At 34.3% G+C, this 27,254-nt stretch overlaps 1 protein-coding gene across 2 annotated transcripts in view; it reads left to right on the top strand.

Annotated features, from left to right (window-relative positions):
- Window positions 1–24,934, top strand: part of LOC149066963 (ubiquitin-conjugating enzyme E2 Q1) — a 34,727-nt gene extending 9,793 nt beyond the window's left edge. The window contains exons 2-10 of one of the 2 annotated variants that reach the window (XM_089253023.1): window positions 91–195; window positions 1,621–1,722; window positions 9,152–9,237; window positions 9,359–9,534; window positions 10,388–10,539; window positions 10,719–10,826; window positions 18,894–18,989; window positions 21,101–21,182; window positions 24,110–24,934. In XM_089253023.1, the coding sequence (XP_089109149.1) occupies window positions 91–195; window positions 1,621–1,722; window positions 9,152–9,237; window positions 9,359–9,534; window positions 10,388–10,539; window positions 10,719–10,826; window positions 18,894–18,989; window positions 21,101–21,182; window positions 24,110–24,141 (939 nt within the window). In that variant the 3' untranslated portion in view covers window positions 24,142–24,934. The remainder of the gene's footprint in view (window positions 1–90; window positions 196–1,620; window positions 1,723–9,151; window positions 9,238–9,358; window positions 9,535–10,387; window positions 10,540–10,718; window positions 10,827–18,893; window positions 18,990–21,100; window positions 21,183–24,109) is intronic. The other variant, XM_089253024.1, reaches the window with a different exon arrangement.
- The last annotated feature ends 2,320 nt before the right edge of the window (window positions 24,935–27,254 follow it).

Below are 27,254 nucleotides of genomic sequence, written 5' to 3'. Positions count from 1 at the left end.
TTCAAGCCCTGCTCTACTGCTTACATGGCATATCTATGAGGTTTTATAGAAAAAAAAACAAACCACAATTTTGATTTTCTTTATGTAAAGGAAACATACCCTTCAACTCCGCCTGTATGGTTTGCTGAAACAGAAGATCCCAATGTAACGTCAGCCGTTCATTTACTAACTAGCACATCAGGGAGAGATAATTTGGTAAGTCATTCCTATTTCAATTGCTTTGCCACTTCTAATATAAATTACAATAAACTTGTGATTAGCAGTTAAACAGTTAAAACACACACATTAACATCAGTTTTAAATGACAGTGCAATCCAATTTTTTTCGAATTTAATTGAAATTGTTATTTTCATCATTACTTTACCAAATTAGTCAATAGAAACAGTGTTAAGCTTTTGTCTATAAATAGATAGTATTTGGCAAAAGTTTGCGTTATTTAGGAGATGTCTCATTACCCAATGTGGGGTAGAAATGAGACACTTTTCACAAATATACTTTTAAAATTGTTTTCGTACCTTATAAAATAATGTAATTGTTAAAGCAAGAATCTTATCACTCTTGGAATAAGAAAAACTATATAACAATTCAAAATACATAATATTTTACCTCTTATGAGAAATATAAATTTACAAAAGATTTGTCCCATTCCTAACTCTTCCCATGTGGGAGGAATGGGACAATCAAAAAAGGGAAAATTTAATAAATATTAGAGTGCAATAGATTTTTTTATGTCATCGTGTATTCCCAAGAGATCCTTACTATCTGTCCAGGGAATTTTATTCGAACCCAGACCTGCACAGTCAGAAGCTAGTTCCCTAACCACTGGACTGCCAGGGGGCATAGATTCAAATTAAGTTGAAAATTAAAAGATCTATTTAAATCACGACCAGAATGTTGATACATTTTTGAAAAATTATATTCCTGTTGCCAGATTTTTAAATAAAATAATCTCCTACTGTACGAAAAATCTGAAAATTGTATCTGTTCAAGAACTAGAAAGTGTTTCAGATTCATTAGAAATAATAAAGACAGCATCTCTGAACAATAGTTAAATGCCTCTAAATACAAGAAAAACCATTAAATAGCCACGGTATCAAATATTTTCAAACTAAGTTAATTAAATTGAGGATCTCCCATTCCTCTCTCTAGTGGATTTATTTACAAATAAAAGTCTTAAATACAAACCCACATAGGCTGAATGCCAATGCTTGAATGTATTTAGAATTGATCTGTTAACAAAATCTGATCTCTTTGATAATCTCTCTCTCTAATTGATCTCTTTTAATTGATCCATCCCATTTGCATTCGAAAAATAATAAAATTAAAAAATTACTTCATAAAATTAAATGTATTCAAACTTACTTTTGAATAGTGAAAATGTTTTTTTTTTTTTCCAATTTATTATGCAGAAAATATTCTTCAACCAAAGTTTGTTAGCAATAAATGTTAACCATTCAAAGCTTCATACATTGAAAAAGCAAAATCAAAGTTATTTATTAATGCATAAAAGCCACTGTGTCCCATACCTCCTCCTCTCCCCTAAATATACTTGAAAATACTAATGTAATCTGCATTTTTTTAAAAATTCAGTTTATGTGTATTGCTATGTTATTTTTCCAGGTCCTACAACAAGTTAAGCTATTGGTTAGTCAATTGTGTAAATTATACAACATTCAAGAACCTTCAGAGCTAAGTAATTTGGAACTGAATGTCGTCTCTCAGGTCAGTTTGGTTTTTTCATTTAATTGCTGATCTAGCCTTTTGTGTTACTATTATATTTTATGATGTAATGATGTTTTAGATTTTACAATATGAAAAATCATTCTTTCTAGAAAAATTAGCCAAATTGTTTGAAAATCATGTGTAGCATACACATACATGAAATTACGCTTTCCCTATTGTTCTTCAGTTGTCAAAGTGTAGTTGAGAAATGTCTGTAAATATAGCTTGTGCTTTTCTGAAATTTATCCCTGTAAAATATGATGAAACAAACCTCTTTTAGATGGACTCTTTTGGAGAGGTGGCACCCTCATTGACATGAATCAATTAATTTTTCTGTGAAAATTCTACACCACGAAGAAGTTGAATATTGGGAGGTGATCTCCAGAATGGCTGGATTATGGCTTATCTCAAAGCATAGCTGCCAAGTCTCCCGGAAAGGCTTCTAAATTTCTGCTTCATTTCCCGGACTCCCAAAAAATGCTTAATCTCCCAAATTTTGACTGTACTTGTGAAAAATCCCTGCTTTTGGAGGAAAACATTATCCCCGGAGAATTTACCAGGATAAAAGACCACTCCTCTCATTTTTAATCCCCAAAATGACGTCACAAACTTATTGTAAATTTTTGCCATTGCGTCAAATAAGGAAAAGTATTTCATTTTGGGGGAAAAGAGAAAATTTACCAAATAGTTTTGTCAAAGACAAATAAAGTTGTCATTTACTGCCAAAAAAGTGGAGTTTTAATAACAGAAAAAAAAATGCCCAGGATGAGTAAAGTAAATTTTAGCCAAAAAAAATGACAAAGGCAATTGAAGTTGCCAACTATCGCTGAAATTGCCAAAAAATCACTAATCACTGAAACTGGATAGTGTAAGTCAGAATGTAATTCCACCTTTCGACATTCGAAATTGGTGAGATGACTTGTATTTTCTTTGCCCATATGTCCCATTTCTCGGCGCAATGGCGATTTTTTTGGTATGATTTGATAGCATTGCATCAGTACATACAACATGATAAATATCTTGGCTAACCATATTTCTTTTATAAAATTACAAGATAGTGCCAAAAAGGTATCAAGACAATTAAAGTTGCCAATAACAGTCAAAAAAGTACAAAAAAATTTAAAATTACTAGTTATGGCTGACTAAATTACTTCACTTGCCTCTGTCTATTTTTCGGCTGTTATTGGCAACTTTACTGGCCTTGATAACTTTTTTGGCATTGTCCCATAATTTTATGAAAGAAATATGGTCAGCCTGTGTGTGTGCGTGCGTGCGTGTGTGTGTGAGAGAGAGAGAGAGAGAGAAAAAATAAAGTCAATTTTAGCCAAAAAATTGACAAAGGCAATTGAAGTTGCCAACTATTGCTAAAATTGCCGAAAACTCACTAATCACGGAAACTGGATAATGTAAGTCAGAATGTAATTTACCTTAAAACGTGTGTGGGATGTAATTATTTCACTATAATCCTATAATTAAATTGACAAATAATTTAACCAACTGGTTGGTGATGATTGGCGACTTGGCACTTATCGTCATTTATCATAGCTTCCATGATGTCACATTTTTGCAAAGGAGAAAAACCCTCACGATTTTACTTTTATTTGGGAAAAATCTCTACATTGTATTTCAAAAATCCCCTTCATATTTATTTTTGTACAGAATTTGAATCCACGCAAAAACCTCACTGATTCCAATACTCCAAAGTTGGCAGCCATGCTAGTGAATGCATGAATTTACTATAGTCTGTGAATATATATATATATATGGCTTCATAAGTTAGTTAATTTATTTATTCAATATTGCTTGGCAGAGGTCTATACAAGGGAATGCAGTGGTAAAGTTTGACAGAAGAGACAGTTGATGTTACAAAGGAAATCGAAAACTTGTACAATCAAAATGTTTGGTGGAAGGTTGTTCTAATTGGTTATTGTTTGAGGAAAGAAACTAAATTTGAAACAATCAGTGGATGCAAAGATGGGTTTCAATTTATGGGAATAGTTAATTCTATTTTAAAAGTATGACGCCGGACTTAAAAAATTGGAACTGTCGATATGAAAATGGCCATGAAGGACTTTGGAAAGGAAAGTTGATCGAGAGGTATGTCTATGGGTGGAAATACACATACAACGCCGCAACAGACAAAATGCCCAACAAGGTTTAATGTTGAATATTACTATTGCTTACGAAGCAATAATATTCAATTATATTTTATTCAATATTCATTAGTATAAATGAAGAAACTTTCCTGACACAGGGGTACAACAGAAAACGGCGACTTGACCGCAGCAAAAATTGCTACCGCAGGGAGTCCCCCATCAAGGGGTTAGCGCACCAACCTCTTGATGAGTATGAAAAACAAGCCTGCCGTTCGGAATCGGCAATAAATTGTAGGTCCCGGTCTAATTAGCTCTCGTGTGCAGAAAATGACCGTGGTGCGACAAAAATGATCAATGATAAATGAAGAACTGACATATATATATATTTTCTTTCTTTTCCCTTTGTGTGGACACACACTATATTTTCCTCCCCAATACCTATCTTTTCTTTCGTCCAATCAGGGACCAACAATACTTGTTTGTTTATACAAAAATTGACATGTTTTTAAGATAAAATTTAATTGGTCGAATGGTCGATGCATTTCGGCTCTACAATGGAGAGCAGTCATCAGGATCTCGTGGTCAAAATTCACACAAATGAGTCGTGGAGAGATGATGTCTATGTCTGGTCGTCCGGAGAGTTTGCCTTTGTATTTGCTGCGTGCTAGTAGTCTTTCGCACACAGAGAAAAAATCGTTGCAAAACAATTTGGAAAAAATTTAAGAAAAAGTGCAAAAAAAAAAAAACACTATTACATGTATGGGGATTTTTACCGCAGAACATTTCTAGTCAGTTGAGGGCTCGTCGCAGAACAGTGCTAAACATTCTGCTTTGGGACAGCATTCTCAAAATGCTGATGATGTTTGATGCCAATCTTCTGAAAGCTGTTTGCAGCTTGCATCAGAAGTACCAAAACAGACTTCAGCACCAAAAAAAACTTTTGATAAGAAAGTTCCGCAACCTGATGAGAATCAAAGACTAAAAGCAAAAAAAAAAAGAGTTGGAAATTCAGTTGTCATCATCAGAAACTGTGCTGAACATAGAAGAGGGGATAAAGAGAAAAAACTTTGTAGACGTTGAAAGTGGGCAAGTTTGTCTGAAAACACCGAAAGCAAAATGTGTTATTGAGAAAGTGGAGGAAAACAGAGTCATAAGTCAACAGAAACAGGATCAACAAAATGGCATGAGGTTTCTTTTTTTTTTTTTAATGTATGCTTATTTGTTTGATTTCTAAACTTTTTCATTTTATGCCCAGCTTGGTTTATGACTAATTTTTACGTCCCTACAAGTGGATGTAAGTTTTATCAAACATATAAAACTGATTTTGACATCGGAACCCTATAACTGGTTAAAATGTTCAAAATTTAATAATCTAATTATCTCGGTTTGAAAAATTTAAATTTTTTTCAAAGGTAATGATTCTGCACTCTGCTCCGAATTCACAGATTGCTGCTCCGAAACACTAAATTTACTGCTCGGAAAAGAATCAACAACAATCCCATCCCTGATATATGCTGGAAAAAAGAGGGGTTTTAAAAAGAATGACTTTTTTTTTCTGTCATTTTCATGGTTTTTTTATGATTTTTTCGAAATAGCACATAGAAATGTTTATTTTTTATATATATTTAGCTAACCAAAACTTTTTATTCCTGACACACAATAGGGGTGGTAATTTATAATTTAACATCTTAGTTTGAAGTGCTCCTAAAATTTTTTGGCCATGAGCTGCAAAAATGCTTCTCGTAATAGAGTGGACATCATTGTAACAGAGTGGACGTTATTGCAATAGAGTGCATAGAAATGTTTAACTGAGAAAAAGATATCTCAAATATTCTAAATAGGCTATGCAAATAAACATTTATTTTCTCAAATTAAATACAAAATGTGATAGATGACCCCAGAGACTCCTCTTTTTAATCTTTGAAAAACATCCCCGCCATGAGAACATTCAAAAAATGCTCGCCCTATCCCTCATAGTTTAAATTTTAGTCTGGTAAAATGTTTAAAATCTGATCAAAGTGGACACTGGACTTATATATTATATCATCAGGATGATTTTTCTTCAACTTCAAAATTTTTTGTTAAAATTGAATTGTAATTTGATGTTGGTACAAAACTCAAGTTTATGCCTCTCACATTAGTGATTCAGGTTGGATGGGGGGGGGGGAATCAGAACTGGAAACAAAAATAATAAAGGAAAATAATGGTTCTGTTCCATAAAATGCAGGACGTAATTTCATAACGATTTTTACTAATACTAAAATGTCCCTTACGACTCATCTCCCTGGATCTGTGCGTGGCTGTGATTTTAATGATTTGTACTACCCTACTTCCGCATTTAACTGAAAAATAAAATGGAGGGTAAAAGTTCATAAAATGTTTTAAAGGGTTCAGAATGAACAGATAACTTATTAAATTTAATTCAAAACTTCTTAACAAAGAAAAACTTTACTTTAAAACACAGTTTCTATTCTGTTGCTTGAGTTTTTGGAAGATGTAACAGAGTGGACAAGTTAGTCTAAATTATTTTTTTCATTATAAATTTAAATGATTGATAAAAACTTTTATTATATTTTGAAGCATATCTCCATGTGCTTCATCACTTGATGCTGATATAGTCGAAAAAAATTAATTATTTATGATAATGACGTAACAGAGTGGACATCCGACAGAGAAAAATCTGGTACTAAAGACAAAACATGAATATTAAGTTGTTTTGTAAAAGTAAAATTCAAAAATTTTGATCAAGTATTAGAAGTGAACCTTTCAAGGAGCTCAAAAGTGTTATCACTTTTAATCTGGTATAAAAATTTGTTGGGGTAAATTGAGAAGCTATCCATACTTAGAATAAGACAACCATAAGTATTCTTTATGGGCATTGTATAATATTTTATCATGAATACATATTATTTTTAATTGCATTGCTGTATTTTTGAAATATATGACAGCTCTATGTGTTAGAGGCGTATTTTTTCTCAGTCACCTGGTTGGGCATTTTGCCTATTGTGGCGTTGTATTTGTATTTATATAAATATATTTCCCAAATGACCATAACATAGTGGACATTTTAAAACGGAAAAAATTTCAGGACACAAACAAAAAAAAAGTTTTCATAAGAAAAAAGATTTTTTTTTTTAAATTTTGTTATCAGTTGTCTTCATCTATAGGCCCGTTTACACGACGCAAGCGCTTTAGTTGGTAACTTAATTTTTAGTTGCCAAGTACGATACAATGTATGCAGACGATAAGGGCCGTTTACACGGCTTTAGTTGACAAGTGCGCAAGTGCAGAAGTGATTTAGTTGGTAAGTCAGATAAGAACGGTTCTATTTTTTCCGGTTAAGTAGACCTATGCGCATGCGCCAGTGGGTGTGACCTGCCGCTCTGGAGGGGTCTTTTTGCTCTCTCACGGAGGGGTTTATTTTGATCTCAAGCGTGAAGCTGTTCATACTCCGTCGTCTCCTGAAGTTTCGCTAGAATTCCGCCGAAATATTGGATGGTGAGGTGGCCAGAGGACACAATCTTCAAGTTTATTGAAAAATATCTTCGCCATGAATGTTTGTTGAACTATAGAAATGGAAATTACCTTGTTCAAACAAGCTAAAATTATTCGATGTTGGGAAAAGCTATGGAATATTCTGTTGACGTGATGTCAGGAGTTATATATTTTTGAACCTTCAATTTTTTTTATCTGGTGGGGAGGATTTATATATTAAAAACTGGAGAGGGGGGGTTTCGAATATTTCTCTCGTCCAGAACGAATTTGCTGCCATCTGTTGTAAAAATACACGATCAAATATTTAACATAAAGATATCATCTCTATAGATCAAATTAAAAAATAATAATGATTTCGAAAATTTGGAAATAATTTTTGTTTAATGAATTTTTATTATTTAATTTTTAACCCTTAGAATTTCCTACGAATGCCAAGAACCTTCTCCCGTATTTTCGGCTTACATAATTCATAATTTATCTCCTCTTTAACATCGATTAAAATATCATATAATCGGTATTTACAACTTAGAGGAGAAATAGAGAAATCTTATATTTCTTCTCGATGACTTACTTAAGTTTATAATATGTTGTGTATTCTTTTTCCCCCTGTGGCGTCATCTCTCGCTCCCTTACGTGGGTGGCAGAGGCGAAAAAAGGGGACAAGCGAACTGTTTCCCTTGCGTGACCTACTTCTTGCTCAGTGTGTTGCTCTCGCGCAAGTGAGAAAAAAGTTTCTCCTTTTTTATTATTTGGAATTAATATTGTTAACCTATATAAATAGTTTTTTAAAATTAAATGAACTTAAATATTATCAACCGTTTCTTCAATTGGAGTCAGAATATACATCGTCCTCAATGTGTATCATATAACTATACCCCCCTTTAGTAAGTGAAAATGAATAAATTTATATTCTTTAAAAAAAATATCATATAATGTGGCTCTGATCACAGTATTCTTAAGTTCTACCTGATCATTTTCATCCATCGTTACGAAAGCTATGAGCTTTAAAAAAGGCTCTGAATGTCAGATAAATAAAAAATTATTACTATTATTCTCCCGCGCGTTGTGCGTCTGTCTCTCCCCGTGGATTTGAGTAGACTGAAGCGCGCATGCGCTAACTGCGCTCACCTCCGTAAAAATTATCCAATGAGCGCCTACTTACCACTTATCGTGTGGACAGTTTCAAGAAGAATCGGCAAGTTGAAATTAAGTTACCAACTAAAGCGCTTGCCTCGTGTAAACGGGCCTTTAGAGACATATATAAAATGTGATTTAAAGTTTTTTTTTAAAAATTCCAGATTTGCATCAAATCTCTTAAGTCTTTTCTCAAGCTAGGACAGCCAGATTTTGAGGTTTTGCTACAAATAATGATTTAAAAAAAAATTAGCCACCATCTGAAACAAATTAAGAAATGTCATATTACAGAGAATTAAATGAAGAACTAGAAAAAAATTAAAATTATTTCCAGAGTGCTCTGAAATTTTGTGAAAGAAATTATAGTCTCGGAAATTTTTTGTTTTTTGGGAATGACATATATATATATACTTGAAAGAAAATTATTTGAAGAAAAAATTAATACAAAATGGAGTACGCCTATTCTTTTCAAATCATACATAGGGTTCCCCTGATGATGACCCACTGCCTAGGTTCTATTTCACTCTCATAAAATTCCATCTTGTATCAATTTTTTCTTCAAATTTCCTTTTAATTGTATACTTTTGAATGAACGAGTGAGCAGCACTAGCGCTTTTGTCATTCAAAAAGCTATTTTTGCTATTTCTTCATTCTATATCTTCATATCTCTTGATTTTTGTTCCTACTATATATATTATTTTTAGTGCTCAGATGAAGACATGGAAAGCAATTCTGATGAGGATGAAGAGACGGAAGATGATATTCACATAGAAATGGAAGAAGACACAAAGTGAGTTTAGTTGACAAGTATTTAATACAATTTCCATTGAAAGCATTTAATTTTTAATGCAATTTAATGTTGGCAATATAAAAGGAGTTTTTCTTAATTAACTTTTCATCTTAATTGATAGCCAAGATAAGAATAAAGATGAAGGCATCAGCAGTGAGCATACAGCAACATTGGAGAGGCTGCGTCAGAATCAACGTCAAGATTATCTCCGTGGCTCTGTATCGGGTTCTGTGCAGGCTACAGATAGGCTGATGAAAGAACTACGTGAGGTTTATCGTTCAGAGAGCTTCAAAAAAGGTATTGGGTGGATTGCTATTTCCAAGATTGCTGTATCTCGAATTAATGTATCATACAATGATCTATGATTTGATCATTTTTTGTTGTACCATAGTTATTTGCTGCACAAAAAAGCTAATAAGACAGGGACCTATCATTTATTACTGATTCTGGACAGCTGTGTTCAAAATTTTTGCCTCTTTGGGAAATTGGTGTGCTAACCGCTTGGTTTTTGAGACTCCCTGTGATAGCAATCTTTTTCTGTAGTCATGTTGCCATTTCTGCTGTACCTCCATGTTAGGAAAATTTCTGATAAGGATGAATCGGGTATCAAACTCGTATCACTTTTGGTACTTTAGGCGAGTATATTATCGACCTGTGCTACCGCACTCATTTGTTGATTTGATAATATATAAATGGAAGAGCTAGTTTATATCATCCAGACAGTTTACTAGTTCATAATCTGGTTTTTATGTCATTTATTTTTTAAATGTATACATAGGGCAAGTGACAGATCGGTGGGAGAAAGGGGCTACACAGTAAAATTTATTTAGGGCCAAAAGTGGTTCTCAAGAAAAAAAAAAAAAGCTTAAAATAATGATTTTTCTTTCTGGGACCCTGTTTCATGTTGGTAGAAATGCTATCATAGGCTAAATTCCAAAAAATGTGTTGTCCTCAGACCTCAATCTTTTAATATTTGAGCCTTGCCTGCATATATCTTTAGGTGATCAGTAAGATTGATGAGGTTGTGCATGAATATTGAAATTTTTTGAAATTTTATTTTGTGTGTGATTTTATTGGCTGTTATTCATTATAGATTCATTGTTATATCTATCATTGTTATACATATTCATGTATAAACAATTTGCTGTAGGTGTATTCACAGTAGAACTAGTTAATGACAGTTTGTACGAGTGGAATGTGAAACTTTTAAAAGTTGATCCGGACAGTGCTCTTCACAATGATCTGATGCTCTTAAAAGAAAAAGAAGGGAAAGATTGCATTCTTCTCAATATTCTGTTCAAGGTAAGAACTAAGAGAATTGTAACAAATGTTGTCTTTCAGTAGTAATTCTCAACCTGTGGGGCGTGAGATAATGGGGGGGGGGGGAGATATTAAAAGAAACATTGTTGTTGGTATCAAAGCGTATTTCTTTTAAAAATTCCCATTTTACTCACACTGGGTGAATTTTTTTTTAATTTCAGGAATCATATCCATTCGAACCACCTTTCATTCGAGTTGTGCATCCCATGATCTCAGGTGGCTATGTTCTAGGTGGTGGCGCCATTTGCATGGAATTGCTGACTAAACAGGTTGGTGTTTTTTAAAAAAAAAAAATTCAGTATATCTCAATTACGGTCATTCATGGAACCAGATATTTTGTCCTTTAAAGTATTTTACTGTGTTTAAAATGCCATTTTGAAAGAAAATAGTTTTTTTAATATATATTTTAATTTTTTGTGAAGGCTCCATTTCTTGTGATTCCAAAACAGATCTTGTATGACGCTTAGAACTAGAAATATGATGAATATTTAGCTGCTGTTCTGCGGTATTCAGCCAAATATCTGTGAAACTTAAGCACGGCAAACTAATAAAAAAAATTATATTAATTTAAATTAATTTCTCATAAATTAAAAATTTACTCATTATATTTTATTGTATCCCTTTCTGTGGAAGAAGTTATGTCGGGATAATAAGGAAAACCCGAAATTGAAAATCAAATTCTACTGCAATAAGGTGGAAGTAAGCATGAATTACAGAAGTTAATTAACTGAAGGATGTACCTATACTAGATACATATTGAGCTACTGAAAGAGACAAAAGGGCCAAAGAACATCTAAAGAGAAAAAATAAGTTGTAAATTTTTTTATGATGCATTGCTAGTTGAGAGTAAACGGTATACCGATTTAAATCAGCTTGATTTGAATTGTGATTTTAATCACATGATTTTTTTTATTTAAATCACATGATTTTTTTTATTTAAATCACAAAATTTAAATTTCATTTTTCCTTCACATAACTAATGATATTAAAGTAAAAGTAACCTGGTATGGTAGGCATGTTATTGATATGTGGTAAAGTTACTGATTAAAAGAAATATAGAAGATCTCTTAAATACATGGGGGGAGATATAGACTTATACTTAATCCCTAGATACAGTGTAGAAAGAAAGCTGTTGTACTTCTAGATTTTGTGCATAGAAAACATTTCAGAAAAATATAGAGCTAAACTCAGATATAACTGCCAGGAGTCTGTCCCAATTTTTTTTTTAGGGTCCTGTTTTTTGTGAAAATTTACCTTATTTTTGTGACAAATAATTAATGGTCATGGAAAGCAAAATGATCTAGCTACTTAATCACAAGAGAAACAAAATACAAAATTTATGATTTCATTAATTTGTATTTTGTGAAGGGTCCGGAAAATGGACCCAAATTTCGGCTGGACAAACCACTGACTGCACTAAGCATTTTCAATACATTACAATGTGACACACGGGTTGCCCTGAGTAAAAAACATTTTTTATATAAAGTCTTTAATTCTATGACCTAATTGCTGAATCAAAAAAATAATAGATATTGTGCCAACATAAATATTGTTAAGCTTTAGACTTCTTTATTTTTTGTATTAAAATTTCCAGTTTGCTCGTTTTTTTTTAACCAAAACTCATAAAACCTGTGAAAGAATAAAAATGTATAAACTTTTAAGCATCGTCCTGCAAGTCAGAAACATATCCACCAATTGCGTGAGAAACAATCTTGACGATAGAATTTGTTTATTTAGTTGATGCTGCGCCCTTTGGTTGTACAAATCGAGTAACCTGCACCATATATGTGTGATACTTAATTGCCACAAGGTATTCAATTTGAGGGGGGGGGGGCATAAATAAAAGCACTTTTCGCTACAAGAGTTATTCCATGAAGTTAATTTGGGCTCAATAACCTTTCGTGTTACATAAGTACAGATTTTTGGTGTTCATATTTCTTGATTGCAGTTCATTTGTAAGTTTATTCATTAATGCTGAATTGAATTCGAGAGATTAAGAGAAAAAATCTGGTAGGTGATTTGAAAATACACATTCTTAATGATTAACAAGATTTGTTTTAATCAATAAGCAGTCAATTGAAATAAAAAATCTGATTTTTTCATACCGAGAGTAAAAAATGGTTGAGATTTTTTTAATTAGATGTGAAATTGGTAACAAGTGTTGAAAACAAAATCGATTGTGTAATAATAATAATAAATCTTTATTGGCATATGGGGCCAGACCCATGCAATGATGGCGTACAATTAAAAAAGACAGCCATGATTCATTAGTATGCACATAACCAACTCACATAATAACAAATCAGGAAAAAAAAAATCGCCCATCAGTATAAAAAATTCAAAAACTTCATAACATCGTTAAAAAAAATAGTTTTCCAATTTGAAATGCAGAAATGCAATATAACCTTCATTATACAGCTAATGTTGGAGAAGGTGATCACAGATAACACACACGAAAACACAGTTATCATTTTTCTGTCAGCCATTCAGCACAGTTATAAAATGTACTACGAGAATGCCACAAACAAAGAATAGCAAAGGTTTTGAGCTATGCGGTCATTCGAAGTTGCACAGTTCTTGTGCCTTGTCTTTCAGTTGCAAAAATGGCAATTGGCCTATATTTTCATTAACTTCCCAGCATTTCTTGTAATTGGCTGTGAATCTTCAAGGGCCGATCGCCCCAGGACAATATCATCTGGTTCTTATGTGTGCATATGGGGGGCTGCTCATTTCGAGATGTTGACATGGGAGTTCAGCTCTGAGAATAGGGGGTAGAGTGGTTCTGTAAAAGAAAGATGAAATCCAGTTCTACAAAATGTAAATGCTTTTTTTCATCACAAACCTTTTACAAAATCTTATATAACCAATGAAAAAAAAACAACAAGGATAGGGAAGAACTGAACATGAAATTTTCATAGCATGGATAATCAAGGTTCTACTGTCTTTTTCTCATTATAAAGTTTTATATGCATGATACGTAAAATGAAAATCAAAAAATTCACACATTCATCAACAGATTTTGGTTTAACTTTTAAGCATATCATACACAATCTTTTAAATTTTGATACCAAACTTGCATCATTACTAGTTAAATCTATTGTGAAAATAACAAAATATTTTATTCATAGACGTTTTCACAATTGTGTTTTGAATATTATGTGAATTTTACTAAAAATTAGAATGAGTGAGACATATACTTCAGGGTTCGTACAGTCCTTGAAAAAAATGCCATTTTTAAGTGCTTGAAAATATTTTTTTTGTGAATTTCTTCCATCAATTTTTGGCCCCCTTCAACTAAATCCCCCTTTAAACCATATTCCACTGAGGCAAAAACGTGTAGAGCAACACTGGTGCAATGATTATGAGACAATGTTCAGAACAGGACATATGGCCACATGTACTTCAGGTATTTCTATGCTTAAAAAGATGTTACCCAAAATCTGGCAGTAAACAATGTGCTAAGATATTGCTTCAAAATATTTTAAAACTATTGAATTAATGAATGTCAATTGCATACACGTGGGCTGATCATATTTTCTCGATAAAGTTTCTGTTAAATCGGCACTTGCCACCAAAAATTATGTCAAAGGTAAGTGAAGTTGCCAAAGAAACACCAAAGGCAGAAAATGAAGCACCATTGCATTGAAACAGTAGATTTAAATGAATTCTATGGGGGAGAAACGTTAACATGACAATATTTAGTCATAATTATCATATAATTCGTAGGATTACTGAAATTAAGGTATTAAAATTATTTTCCCAAAGAATAAAATTTTCAATAGGCTTTGTTGAAAATATATGGAAAATAATGGGACATTTTTTCATAAAAAGTTGGGATGACCAAAATTACATGAAAATATAGGAATGTCCCAGGAAATAGAGGTCATATAGTCTCCCTAGATATATAATTACATGCTTTCTATTTTTTTTTATCAAAAGCAAATTTCCATACTGTTTCAAACATAAAATGATTTCTGTTTAAATGTCATTTGCATACTAAACTACAAAGGCTTTGGTTTAAAAGCAAGGCCATCCCTTTAGAACTTGACATTAACTACAAATTGAAATGAGAATTGTAATTGTTTTAAAAAATTATATCTCTTTAATAAATTCAGACCTGCCAACTCTCCCAATTTAAGCGGGACTCCGGATTTTTCATCCTTCCTCCCGCTCTCCAAATTTGTTAAAATTTCTCCGGATTTTGGCAGAAAATTAGATTTTACGCGAGCTTTTACATTGTCGTGGCGTCAATAATTACCATCGTAGTTAGGGAAAACACCAAAAGAGGACAGCCGTAAGAAAAAGTCTCTGTGACCGCATTTAAGCAACTGGCAAAGACGAGACTTTGTTTCCATAGCATTTATCAGCAATCGTTTATCAGGGGGAAGCTCTTGGTTGCCGAAATTTCTGTATAATCGTTATTGTATTTCATTAACAGCCGCTCGGTAAACACGTTTTTTCGTCCGCAGCTTTGTAATTTTAATTTTTTTAAATCGTTTCTTCTGATTAAACATCTTCAGAAAGAAAATATAAAACTTTAAGCTATATATAGCTAAATATAAAGCTTTTAAGAATTCATATATCCAAGATTATCAATCACTGATAGCATCCACGAAAGGAAACACATACTTTATGAACAGTATGTAGATGTGATTTCTCTATTCCGCATGGAATTATATTCTTCTCAGGGGCAATTTTCAGAACCTGCCTTGGAGGGGGGGGGGGGAGAATGTAACTTTTTTTAATTTATAATTATTTTTTTTTTCGAAAAAATTTTTTATGACCTTTTTTTTTTGATCAAGTCTATGAATGTTGGGGGGGGGGGACCCCCCCTCGGGAGAATCTCTGGATTTCAAAAGTTGGCACGTCTGTAAATTTGAATTTCTCTCTCAAACTCGAAATTAAAAATGAGGAAATGTTGAATATAAATTTAAAAAATCCATGTTATTTTATTTTTTAAACCCTGATTTTTATCAACCGCCCTATATATGCTCTTGAATTTTGAAAATTTGCCTGGAAAAGTGCTTGAATAGTCCTTGAATTTTTTTACTTTCAAAGAGTTTGAACCATGTACTTGCGGATGATTGGCAGCTAACTTTAATAATGATAGATGAACTGGGGATTAGCAAGGTCCCTGTAGACTTATTTTCATTTCCTTGCAGCAAGCTTTTTTGTAGCAAACTTTATGTTCAGGTGTTGTTCCATTGCATTGTGACATCAACTTTCAAACTCAATGTGATCTATCAGTTGCCCCGGCAACTGACTCGGCTTAATGTTTTCAATGTTATGGAGGGGGGGGGGGGTATTCTTTACATGTCCCTCAAAGCATAGGCCCATGTTTCTAATCTGCATTCTTTAAATATTGAACCATTCACCAGACTTTTGAGCACACCATGTATTTAGATGGGCTTTTTCAAACTACCTTCTAGTGATCTGGTGATTTCAGTAATCTGGCATACCCTGGTCTGGAATGTGGTAGATTAGTGAGTTTATTCAGAGATCTTGCTGTACTCTAATTTAGCTGGGTCCCGGGACCCAGGTTATTAGCAAAATTTGAGTCTTTTTTTTTTTTTTTTAAGTGAAAGGGGGTCCCTCTCGAAAAAAAATTATACCCCGTCCCCTATCATTCACTAGACAGAACGGCTGGCCGTTTCTGGGTAAGATGGGGGGGGGGAGAGAGGTATGTGAATCAAATAATTAATTTGTAAAAACATGTTCTATTGAAAGGTTCATTGAAAAAAACAAAGAATTTCATTGATAAGTAATTTAATTTCTTAATAAATTAACAAAATTAATTTACCAACTTATAACTAGGTTCTTTTACTTTCATTCTCTACTAGTAGAAAAATCTTGCAAAGAAGCCCATTAATACTCAGAATTTAGCAAATGTATGTAACAAATCTAAAAGAAATATTCGGTCGATCTCACTTGGAATGTTTTAGTACTACTTATTTTTGTGGTCCCAACTCTAAGTAATTCTCATTAAGATTTCCCTTTTAAAGCATTTTCCCCGTCTTACAATTTTTTTATGATTTTTTTTTGAAAAATGTTATAAGCGGGATCCATTGTAATCAAAAGTTGAGCACACTCATTTATATATTTATTTCAATCTATAAATTCTCTTCAGATTGATTTCCCATTCCATTATAAAAAACTTTAGCTATTTCAATGATATCTTGTGATTAAATTTAAAGCAAATGAGATTCTCTTACACTTATCTTCTGATTCCCCTATTTATATAAATCCTTGCGAAGTGATTTCCTGGTGCAATAACTTTCTCTTCCCTCCCTATAATGGCCCATTACTCCGATCTGTCACCATTTAATTGCCACATGTTTTCACAGTTGAATATGAGAGCTATGTCAGATTTGTATTGGCAAAATTTAAGTGTGCTTATGTGTGCCCACCATTTGGCATGTTTTATGTTCAGTAGGTGGTGCCATCTATCCAGGGCTGCAACTAGATACTTTCTCAAATGGAGAAAACATGCATTCTGGCGCCCCCGTGTAATGTAGAGGAAGCAGTTATAAAGGGTGAATTCTACACCCCCTCTGGTTCAGAGCCTTGGACACCAGACCCGCCTTTCCCCCCAGCCCTCAAATTGATAAAATGCATGGATTTAAAATTTAATGTATATATATATATTTGGGTTGTAGGTCTGTGTGATCATTGTGGCAACCAGAGCTTTTTTTCAAAGGAATAGCCAGCTCACAATTAGAAAACCTTAGACAATTGTATTTTTAGCCGATTGCCACTGTGCAATCGTGGGCCAAACTCAGATTTTTACCAGAAGCAAAACGGGGGGCTTGTGCCCCCCCCCCCCGAAGATAAAAAATTTAAAATATTTTTGTAAAAAATTGAAATATTGAAAAATAAAATCCATTCTTATACTATCTGTTAATTAAATTCTTTTTGAGTGTTAGTGACCCACAATTTCTATGGAAATTGTGCTCCTCCAAAAGCCGATTGTAAGAGTAAGAGGGGGTGGAGATCTCTTCTGAACAGCACGTTGCAAGGCATCCCAGATATGTTCAATAATGTTCATGTCTGGGGATTTAGGTGGCCAGCGGAAGTGTCTAAAGTCAGAAGAGTGTTCCTGGAGCCACTTTGTAGCAATTCTGGACGTGTGGGATGTCACATTGTCCTGCTGAAATTGTCCAAGTCCGTCAGAATACACAATGGACATGAATGGGTGCAGGTGATCAGACAGGATGCTTACGTACCTGTCAACTGTCAGAGTCTTATCTAGACGTATCAGGGGTCCCATATCACGCCAACTGCACATGCCCCATACCATCACAGAGCCTCCACCAGCTTGAACAGTCCCCTGTTGACATGTAGGGTCCATGGATTCATGAGGTTTTCTCCATACCTGTACACGTCCATTAGCTCGAAGCAATTGGAACCGAGACTCGTCAGACCAAGCAACGTGTTTCCAGTCCTCAACAGTCCAATGTCGGTGTTGTCTGGCCCAGGCAAAGCGTAAAGCTTTGTGTGGTGCAGTCATCAAGTGTACACGAGTGGGCCTTCGGCTCCGAAAGCCCATATCGTTGATGTTTCGTTGAATGGTTTGCACGCTGACACTTGTTGATGGCCCAGCATTGAAATCTGCAGCAATTTGTGGAAGGGTTTCATTGGTTCCGTTCTTGCATGATCTTTTTCCGGCCGCAGCGATGTCGTAGATTTAATTTTTTACCGGATTCCCGATATTCACGGTACACTCGTGAAATGGTTATGGTCGTACGTGAAAATCCAAATTTCATCACTATCTCGGAGATGCTATGTCCCATCTCTTGTGCGCCGACTATAACACCACGTTCAAACTCACTTAAATCTCGATAACCTGCCATTGTAGCAGCAGTAACCGATCTAACAACTATGCCAGACACTTGTGTTATATAGGTGTTGCCGATCGCAGCGCCGTACTCTGATTGGTTCCATATCTTTATTTGCATACGCATGCCTATATCAGTTTTTTGGCTCTTCAGTTTACTTCAAAGTAGTAAAACAACTTTTTCAAGGTCACATAATCATGATAGACTTGAGAAAGAAGAAAAAAAGGGAAAAGGTTCGGGAGGGTTTTTATTTCTACTTTTTTCTTGGAACTACTACTAGGAAAGACCATGGCCCAGGGGTGAACCAAATTTTTATGTGCCCTTTTCCGAAATTCTGCATATTTGACGTGCTATAGCGTGTCAGAGTGTCATCTCTGGTTTATTGTATTTAAATCATTCCATGCCGAAATAACTGCATGAAATGTGAAGCAGTTTTCTAAACATTTTTATGCTTTTCCTTTTTAAATTTTCATACTTTTCCTTCCTTATTCTATTTTTTAGGGTTGGAGCAGTGCATATACAGTTGAGGCTATAATACTACAGATAGCTGCCACTCTAGTGAAAGGCAAAGCCAGGATACAGTTTGGTGGTAACAAGGTGAGCCTTGTGTCTCTATTGTAGAATATATGTATTTTTTTAAAAAAACCGAAATGAACATAAGTAATATATTTGCAGATAACTGTGTCAAAATGCATTCCTTCCATGAGCATTTCATTGTGTTTCACGCTATAAAACTCAATGATATTATGAAATATATGGTGTCTGTGCAAATGATTGGAGTGGTATCAAGATTTTATTGTGGGCATATGGTTTTGTTTGACGTATTGAAAAATTTTGAAAAACTGACCTTTGAGAATTTATGAACACGGTAATGAGAGATGGTACACCATCCTTTAAGTGGATGAATCTACTTTTGTCTGTCTTCAAGGCTATGCCATTTTCCAACACATCCACATACAGTATATACTTGTGTATAAGCCGTCTCTCCATTTCAGGACCACCAAAACCGCAATAAATTGAAAACCCATGTACAAGCCGACCCCAAAAAAATCTGTGCCTTTTAGAGAAAATTTCTTATATTTTCATGCAAAATGAATAGCCTACAGAAATTTACAATAGAAAATGATTCAAACTTTTTAATCCGTTTCTTCTGAGTCTCCAAGCTCATTGTAATCCATCAGATCATCATAGGGGGTGTGGCATCTTCGTTTTTACCCTCATCCGGACTGTCATCGTTATTTTCAAAGAGGATATCTTCGGTTCCGTCCATCGCATTGCTGATGCAACACTTTTTGAAGGATCAGATGATAATTTTGGCGGAAACAGAATTCCACGCTTCGTGTACCCATTGGGACACTACACTAAACCAATGTCAGGTTTCTTCAAGGCAGCGCTTTTTTTTTGTAGTTTCTTTATCATCGGAACTCATTCTTTCGATCTACAAATTCCTCAAATAGTCTGAGAGGCTTGTTGATGCTCACATATAAAGGCTGTACAATTGACATTAGCTCATCTGGTATCAAAGCCAATGATATTTTCGATTTCTTTGCCTCGGCTTTGTGGGGTTTGAACATATCCCATAACAATAATGCCGGTTTCTTGAACACTGCTAATAACAGTGCTATTTAAGGATATGACAGTAAGACACATGTCAAACTACTGGAGATGAAAAATTTGCAAAGATAAATTATTTTGATGCAATCATAATTAATTATTGAATGAGAATATTAAAAAAAAAACTAAACATACATACTGCATTATGGAAACAAGCATGTATAAATGAAACAAATCTTAAATAAAGTGCATACATGATTACTTACTGACAGAAAATGCAGTGATTTTTAAGCAGTGATCTCTTTCTTTCATGTCCTTAGTACGTGAGGAAATCATTCACTTTTTCCAAGCAGGAAAATGAATCTTCTAAATTCTATTGCTAAATGATAAATTATGTTGCTAATTCAGCATTAGCTAAGTTCTATTGTTAAATATTAAATTATATTGCTAAATCATAAATTCTATTGCTAAATGCTAAATTATTGATGCTATGGTATTTTTTTTAAATTTCTCTCATTCCTGAGAACTTTGACTTTGAAGGAAGACAACTTCAGGGTTAAGGGAAAATTTTAACGCTAAAATAGGAAAAAAGTTCTGGGGCTGAGTGAAAACTTCGACTTAAATGGATATTCGAGTTATCAGATTTCAACTGATCGTGAAGTGACTAAGTTATATTTAATTTTTTTAAATTAAATTCAAAGGAATTTAATGCTGCGTATTATATTATTAACAACAATACAGGTGAATTTCGGCAAAAATGTTGAAAGTGTGCATGTGTTTTATTGGTATAATATTGCATACTTGCTGTAGTAATCCCAGTAAAGAAAGGGACCTTGTCTTTTTTTTTTTAATTTTCACTTGACTTGTTTTCGCACATTTTTTTTTTTATATGACTCTTTCCAAAGTGAACAAAGCAGTCCGTCAGTGATCATGAATTTTTAGCAGCTGATACAATTGTTCTGATACAATGCAAGAACAGTGGGTAAAATTAAAAAAAAAAATTAAGCCATAAGGTACAGGACAGTAATTGGTGTGATGGAAGAGAAAGCATAGATTGAAGAGTTTTTTGTCGAAGGCACACTCATTCTATTATTTTGATCTGTATTTGTAGAGAGTGATATTGGAAAAAGAATTTTCTGTAAACTTTAGATCAGACTTCTGTGTTTCAGGGTCAGTACAGCTTAGCAAGAGCGCAACAGTCCTTCAAGTCCTTAGTCCAGATTCACGAAAAAAATGGTGAGATTTTTTAAAAATCAGTTCTTGTTTTTATTTTGTCCAGTTTATTAAAATTAATAAAAGTGCTGGTTTTCTTTCAATTGGCTGCACATGCCATTTAAATCACAGGTTAGTTAAACATGGTGTCCCAGAATTCTTGGTCCCCATTGCCATGTGAAAGATTGTTTTTTCATTTCTCATGTAAACAGAGATTTAGAGAGGAAAAGGACAGTATTTTTTCTTCCGTAATTGCCTGCAACTGGAAAGAAGATTTTTTTTTTCTCTCACACAGCAGTCACAGAACTGAACAGAAATTGTAAGTTATAGAGGTTATATGACATTTACGGTCTTGAGAGGCTTGTATAAGATTTACATTTATGTCTCAAAAGACTACCAAGAAAAGCAAAGTCTTTAACAAATTAAGCTCGATGTTTAGAGCGCATGCAGAATAGGTTGATTTGGTGAATCACCAGGGTCTACCATCCCCCATATTCTTCGAATTTAAGTCCCTGTATCCTATAAGACTAGAACATCCTTTCATGGCATTTGTTCCAGAGCCGTGGCCCCCACAGGGGTGGACATGGGGCAATTACCATCATTTTTTTGTTTTTTCACACTATAAATTCACTATGGAAGGGCCATGAAAAGTCTGGTTTGGGGGCCTGCCAAAGATCCCAGCCTAAGGGCTCTGGCCAGTGTGTGGGGGGACAATGCCCAGAGCTGCTGAAAGAGCTGATCTGAACTCTTGAATTGTTGCTTTTTTTCCCCTTGTCATAGCTGCCAAGTCTCCCGAATTTTTCGGGAATCTCCCGAATTTTATCTTCATCGCTCGATCTCCCGAAAAGTTCTTAAATCTCCCGAATTTTTACGAAAATCACAAAAATCCCTAATTGTCCCTAAAAATTCCCTACTTCTTTAAAAAAATTCCCGCTTATGAAAACAATCCCTAAGGAATTTCTTGTGGGGCATGAAGCCTCTTTTTTTTCCCTTTCGAAATGACGTCACACGTCGTAAATGGGGAAATTCCCTTTTTAAGGAAGTTTTACAAACCCTCTGATGGTAACAAGAAAGTTGTTTGTCTTATCGTGCAGGGAAATGGCTTAGCAGCCAATACTCCTGGATAATAATTGAAGATTATGGTGATGCACATGTGGTCAAAATTTCTTTTGTTGAAGTTACGTACGTGCGATATAACAAAGCATGAATAATGATAAGCAAAAACATATTTAATCAATTTTAAAGATACTTATTCCGATGAATTTCCTTTCATCAAACGTTCCAGAAGAGGGCTGACTTTTCCTTTTTGTACAAGTTGTGTTACGGACATAAACATCGGTCATGGAAAGACTGCCATCATCACTCGTGAAATGAAAAAAAAACATCAAGCAAGTGTCACAAAAAGTCAGTGTTCTTCAAAAATTGACGGTGTTTTCCTTCATCTTCCGATGATTTTGGGGTCATTCGTGGAGAATGTTTGTTCACAGCGTTTCTGATTGAACACAATATTTATTTTTACATCATTGAAGTTTTGACCTCCAATTTCACTTGTTTTTTGCGTAGGAATTTTATTCCCAAGGGTTTAACTTCCATGTGTGTAAAATCCCTATTTTAATTTGACTTCAGTTTTTGAGTAGGGATTTTATTCCCTACGCTTCAACTTTTATGTTTGAAAAATCCCTATTTTATTTGGAAAAATCCCTATTGTATTTATTAGGGAGTGGTTTTAGCATAAAATACGGGTGTGCGCGAAAATCTCCCGAATTTTCATTTTCAAAAGTTGGCAGCTATGCCTTGTCCAAACATAGGCTGGCTTGGATCAGGACTCCGTGTGATGCAGACGCGACTTCGATTTGTCGTATAACCTACACGACTACAATTTGTGATATCCAGCACATGCGGATGGACCGCCACCAACCGAACTTTGGTTATAGAGTTCACAGCCACATTGTTGGGCATTTTGCCTGTTGTGGCCTTATATTTGTATTTGAGTCCAGACATGCTAAAGACGCTACAATATTAATTTAGACTTTGATTCATCATAATTATTTCATTGGTTTCTGCGCCTGTAGTCAGACTTCTTGTTACTCTGTTATACTAATTTATATATATGCAACATATATTCATTTACTAAAATTCTGAATGCACCCATCTTTTGGGGGTGCTTTGATATCTCCTTGAGATGGGAAGTGGGATATGTCCAGTCCTTCAATGCCTTTTTTTCCCTTGGTACAATTCAGTTAAGGTCACTTCACTCTTTAACTGCTCAACGAACATTACAGGAAGGGCAAAACGCATGCTTGCTCCAATTGACCAAGTATCTAGTTGTGGTCCTAATTTCCAACTTATGTTAGCAAGTTCAAATCAGATTGCAAATCTCAATTTTTTTGGAACTAAATACTAAGGGACTGTGGTTTTGTCAACCATGGCTCCCTTGCCCAACTCGTGATTCATCTGTGACTCCCGAGAATAGTTTAGTAGGTATTTTCCCATTTATAAAAAGAACCACTTCATAAGCATAAATAGGCACACAAATAAATATCTTCAGCTTGCTGCGATGTCCTTAGAAGCTGTGCCGCACACTTTGAGAAACACCATTCTATGGAATGAACTTATTTTTTGTTTGTTTGTTTTGAGTGGACAAAAATACACTATATTCATAGCTCATAGGATACTTCTCATCCTCTTAGATGAAATTATTTTGAATGATAGCCAAATGAACAAACAATTTGCATCGAACTGTGTTTGTATTCTGCAATGTTAGTAATGGATTAGCTACTTGGTTGCCACCCCCTACTAAAAAAAAATTAGCCCTCATACATTGCTACAAAATTTATTTTTATATTATAAAAGTTTATAATGTGTTGTTTTTGCCCGATTCATTGCTACAAAATTTATTTTTATATTATAAAAGTTTATAATGTGTTGTTTTTGCCCGATTCAATTTACAGGCTGGTTCACACCACCCAAGGAAGATGGTTGAAGAAGAGCCGATCCAACCATAGAGGCTGTTTTATTTGATTCAAAACTAGGAGAGTGTGTGTAGTCCTTTTTGTTCACAGTCCTCTACTCGGTACAAGGGACTATCAACAACGAGAGGAGAGTTTGTGTACAGTGAGTTGCTAAAAAAAGTGTGACGTTTTCACGATAGAGACGAGAAAATATCTCGAGGAAAGAATTCAGTTATAATTAAAACTTTTTTTGGTTACCTTATTTATAAAAATATTTTGTCATGTCGATTCTTTTTCCTTGTTTCCAGCCCTTGCATACAATTTCCTTTTGCATTTTTTGGCCCGTTCTGCTGCTGTTTTTTTCTCTCCTTTGAATTGTGTACCTCATTTGTTGTTGGTAAGTTGTCAAAAAGGTTTTCATGTAAAATAAGAATCCAAAACCTTTATATTGCGACCAAAAAAGAAAAAAAATATTTTTTATATGCACAGATTTTTTTCATGGTCAGTACCAAACGAACGGGAAAAAAAACTGCTTCATGAATGTTTTTTCTTCCCCTCTCACAAACAGTGTTATAATTTTTTTTTTGTTTTTCATCTGAATATGTGTGATGAGCTTGATTTATAACAGGAACGATGGTTTATTTGGCATTTTTTTCTTTTTTGTGTTATATTGGACTTACTATTTTTTAAATCATCTCAATACGAGTATAATCACATGCCACCATGAACTACCGATTCCTGTTCTGAATCCAGTTTTGCTTTGTCTTTGTTCATCAGCAAAAAAAGAGAAATAATAAAACAAGCATTATGCTATTTATAACAACATTCTTTGTTGTTGGATTTATTGTATGTTGATCCATTGTTTGGAAAAGACGTCATTTAAACACACTGAGGGCAAATGATCCGTTTAACTGTATAAAACAGTGGTTCTCAAAATGTGTCACAGCTCCCAGGGGCATCACCAACCTTTGGCAGGCACGTCACGAAGAGTTGGTGTATTGATGTATGGACATTCAGTACTTTTAATGGACTCTTGTAGATTTCTAATGGAAGTGCAAATAAGAGCCGATTTCCCTGTTAAAAAGTCTCGCCACAGAGAGCAACAGGCCTAAAATGGTACTAATCTCTAATCATTACACATTGTCTAAAAAAATGATGGCAGCATTACACATAACTAGCATCACATCTAGTAACAAATTTCATGTTAGGTTCACAACACACACACACCAATTCGTTAGAAATTCCACAAAGAAATGTGGACGAGGTGCATGTGTGGTTTAGTAGTAGACTTCTGGGGAGCTGCGAAAAAACAATGACAAAGGGAGCCAGGGTGACAAAAGTTTGAAAACCAATGGTGTGAAAGGTTGATTCTCTCCTAATACTCATGCTTACCGTGAGATCCATCCGGCTTTGCATGCTTGGTCTATTTCAGTGTTAACCTTTCTAAGAACAGGTAAAATGTCTGAAGTAATTTGACAGGAACAGTTTTGTGACCGTGTGATTTGTATTACCCTCATATTTTACAAGATATTTCTGAATTTTTGGCTGCTCTAATTTACACAATTCTCAATTTTTTTTTCCATCAACGGTTTCGGTAAAGATAAATTCAGTTGATTATGATAATTATATAATGCACTGCCCATAAAAAGAGATGGTTGTCTTAGTTTAAGTATGTATAGCTTTTCCACATTAGCTTTCCTATTAGAGGAAAAACTCCTTTCTGGAATTGTCCCTTATTAAATGATACTGGTGTCCCCTTGTCGAAGGTCCACCCTGTTGAAAAAGTTTAACACTTCGATCATATCCCCACAACACCTGCATTTGGCTGAGTGCAGGGCCCCTGTGTAGTAAATTTATAGTGTGAAAAACAAAATTTCAGAATTGTCTTGGGCTGGAACTCTGTCAGTCTCCCACGATTGATTGCCAGAGGTTGTGAACCTTTGAGCTATACAAATTAAAATAAACTGTATACAGTAATCTCTAATCTGGCGCGTATCAGATGGGTAAACCAGATTACTGGGAAGATCTTTTAAAAAATAGTGCATTCAATTATTTAAACCACTATGTCCCTGATTTTTATTAAAAAAACTCAATATAATGCCACAAATGAACTGGATTTTGTATTTTTATAAATTTACTGAAACGAATTTGGAATTCTGTGCATTTCTTTTGTGTAACAAAAAAAGAAAATTACACTTAGTAACTGTATTATTCTATTGGAATAAAAAAACTGGGAATGGCATGGGGGCATATTCCTGGACAAGGTCAACCACCTTGCCTTTCATCAAGCTTTTTGGTATGTTTTTGAAAGATAGTTAATGTTTTGTTTCAACTCTAATGACACGCAGACACAACAGAGATGCAGACAAGATACTATCAAAAATAAAAGAAACTGAGAATCAAATCATCGTTACAATACAGAATATTCAGTATTGTTTTCCTCTAAGCAGCACATAGCTTCTATTTCTCCACATTCGCGAGGGAACCAACAACCTCATATATAAGATATCTGTAGGGGGTATATAGTCTCTTGAGGTCACACACAGCGTATGCTGTTTTTTTTTAAATTTTTCGTGTTTTTATATTGTTTGTGTATTTGTGGAACATGTTTATATGCATAAGTTTTTCCTGTAAAAAGAAATGGTTCTGCGAGGGAACGAAATAACTGGCAAGAAAATGCCTGATTATACTGGATGGGCTGGACTAAGCATGGCTGGATTATCGAGAATCTACTGCAATAAATCAATGTGTAGAAAATTTGGTAATTCACTTAGTTCAATTTGTTTTGCAGGTACAGTAGAATGCCTATATAACAATACTAAAAGAACTGTAGAAACACGCTATAAAGTTTTTGTTACACAAGGATTAACACCATGAAAAGTACATTGGGACGAGAGTACTTGCGTATAAAAGCTGAGTTTTTTGTTCAAAAATTCCAAAATTACGGAGAGTTTGGTTATACGCGGGTCAGTTTTTACAAAGACACCACTTGACTCGTATTATGGTTTTGGTGGTCCTAGTGGGGGAATGTTTATACATGGTAATATTTCAAGGAAACAGATGTTTCCCGGATATTATGCAGAGGTGAACTTGAACCCAAACCCTCTTGCAAACTGAGCAAGCATGCTACCATCTACATCACTGG

This window comes from Pholcus phalangioides, unplaced genomic scaffold (assembly GCF_987345545.1).
Source record: "Pholcus phalangioides strain wild (caught in Gottingen) unplaced genomic scaffold, Ppha-v1.0 ptg000031l_1, whole genome shotgun sequence".
Taxonomy (NCBI): Eukaryota; Metazoa; Arthropoda; class Arachnida; order Araneae; family Pholcidae; genus Pholcus; species Pholcus phalangioides.
The sequence above is the reverse complement of the archived record's forward strand: the minus strand, read 5'-3'. Positions and strand labels throughout refer to the sequence as shown.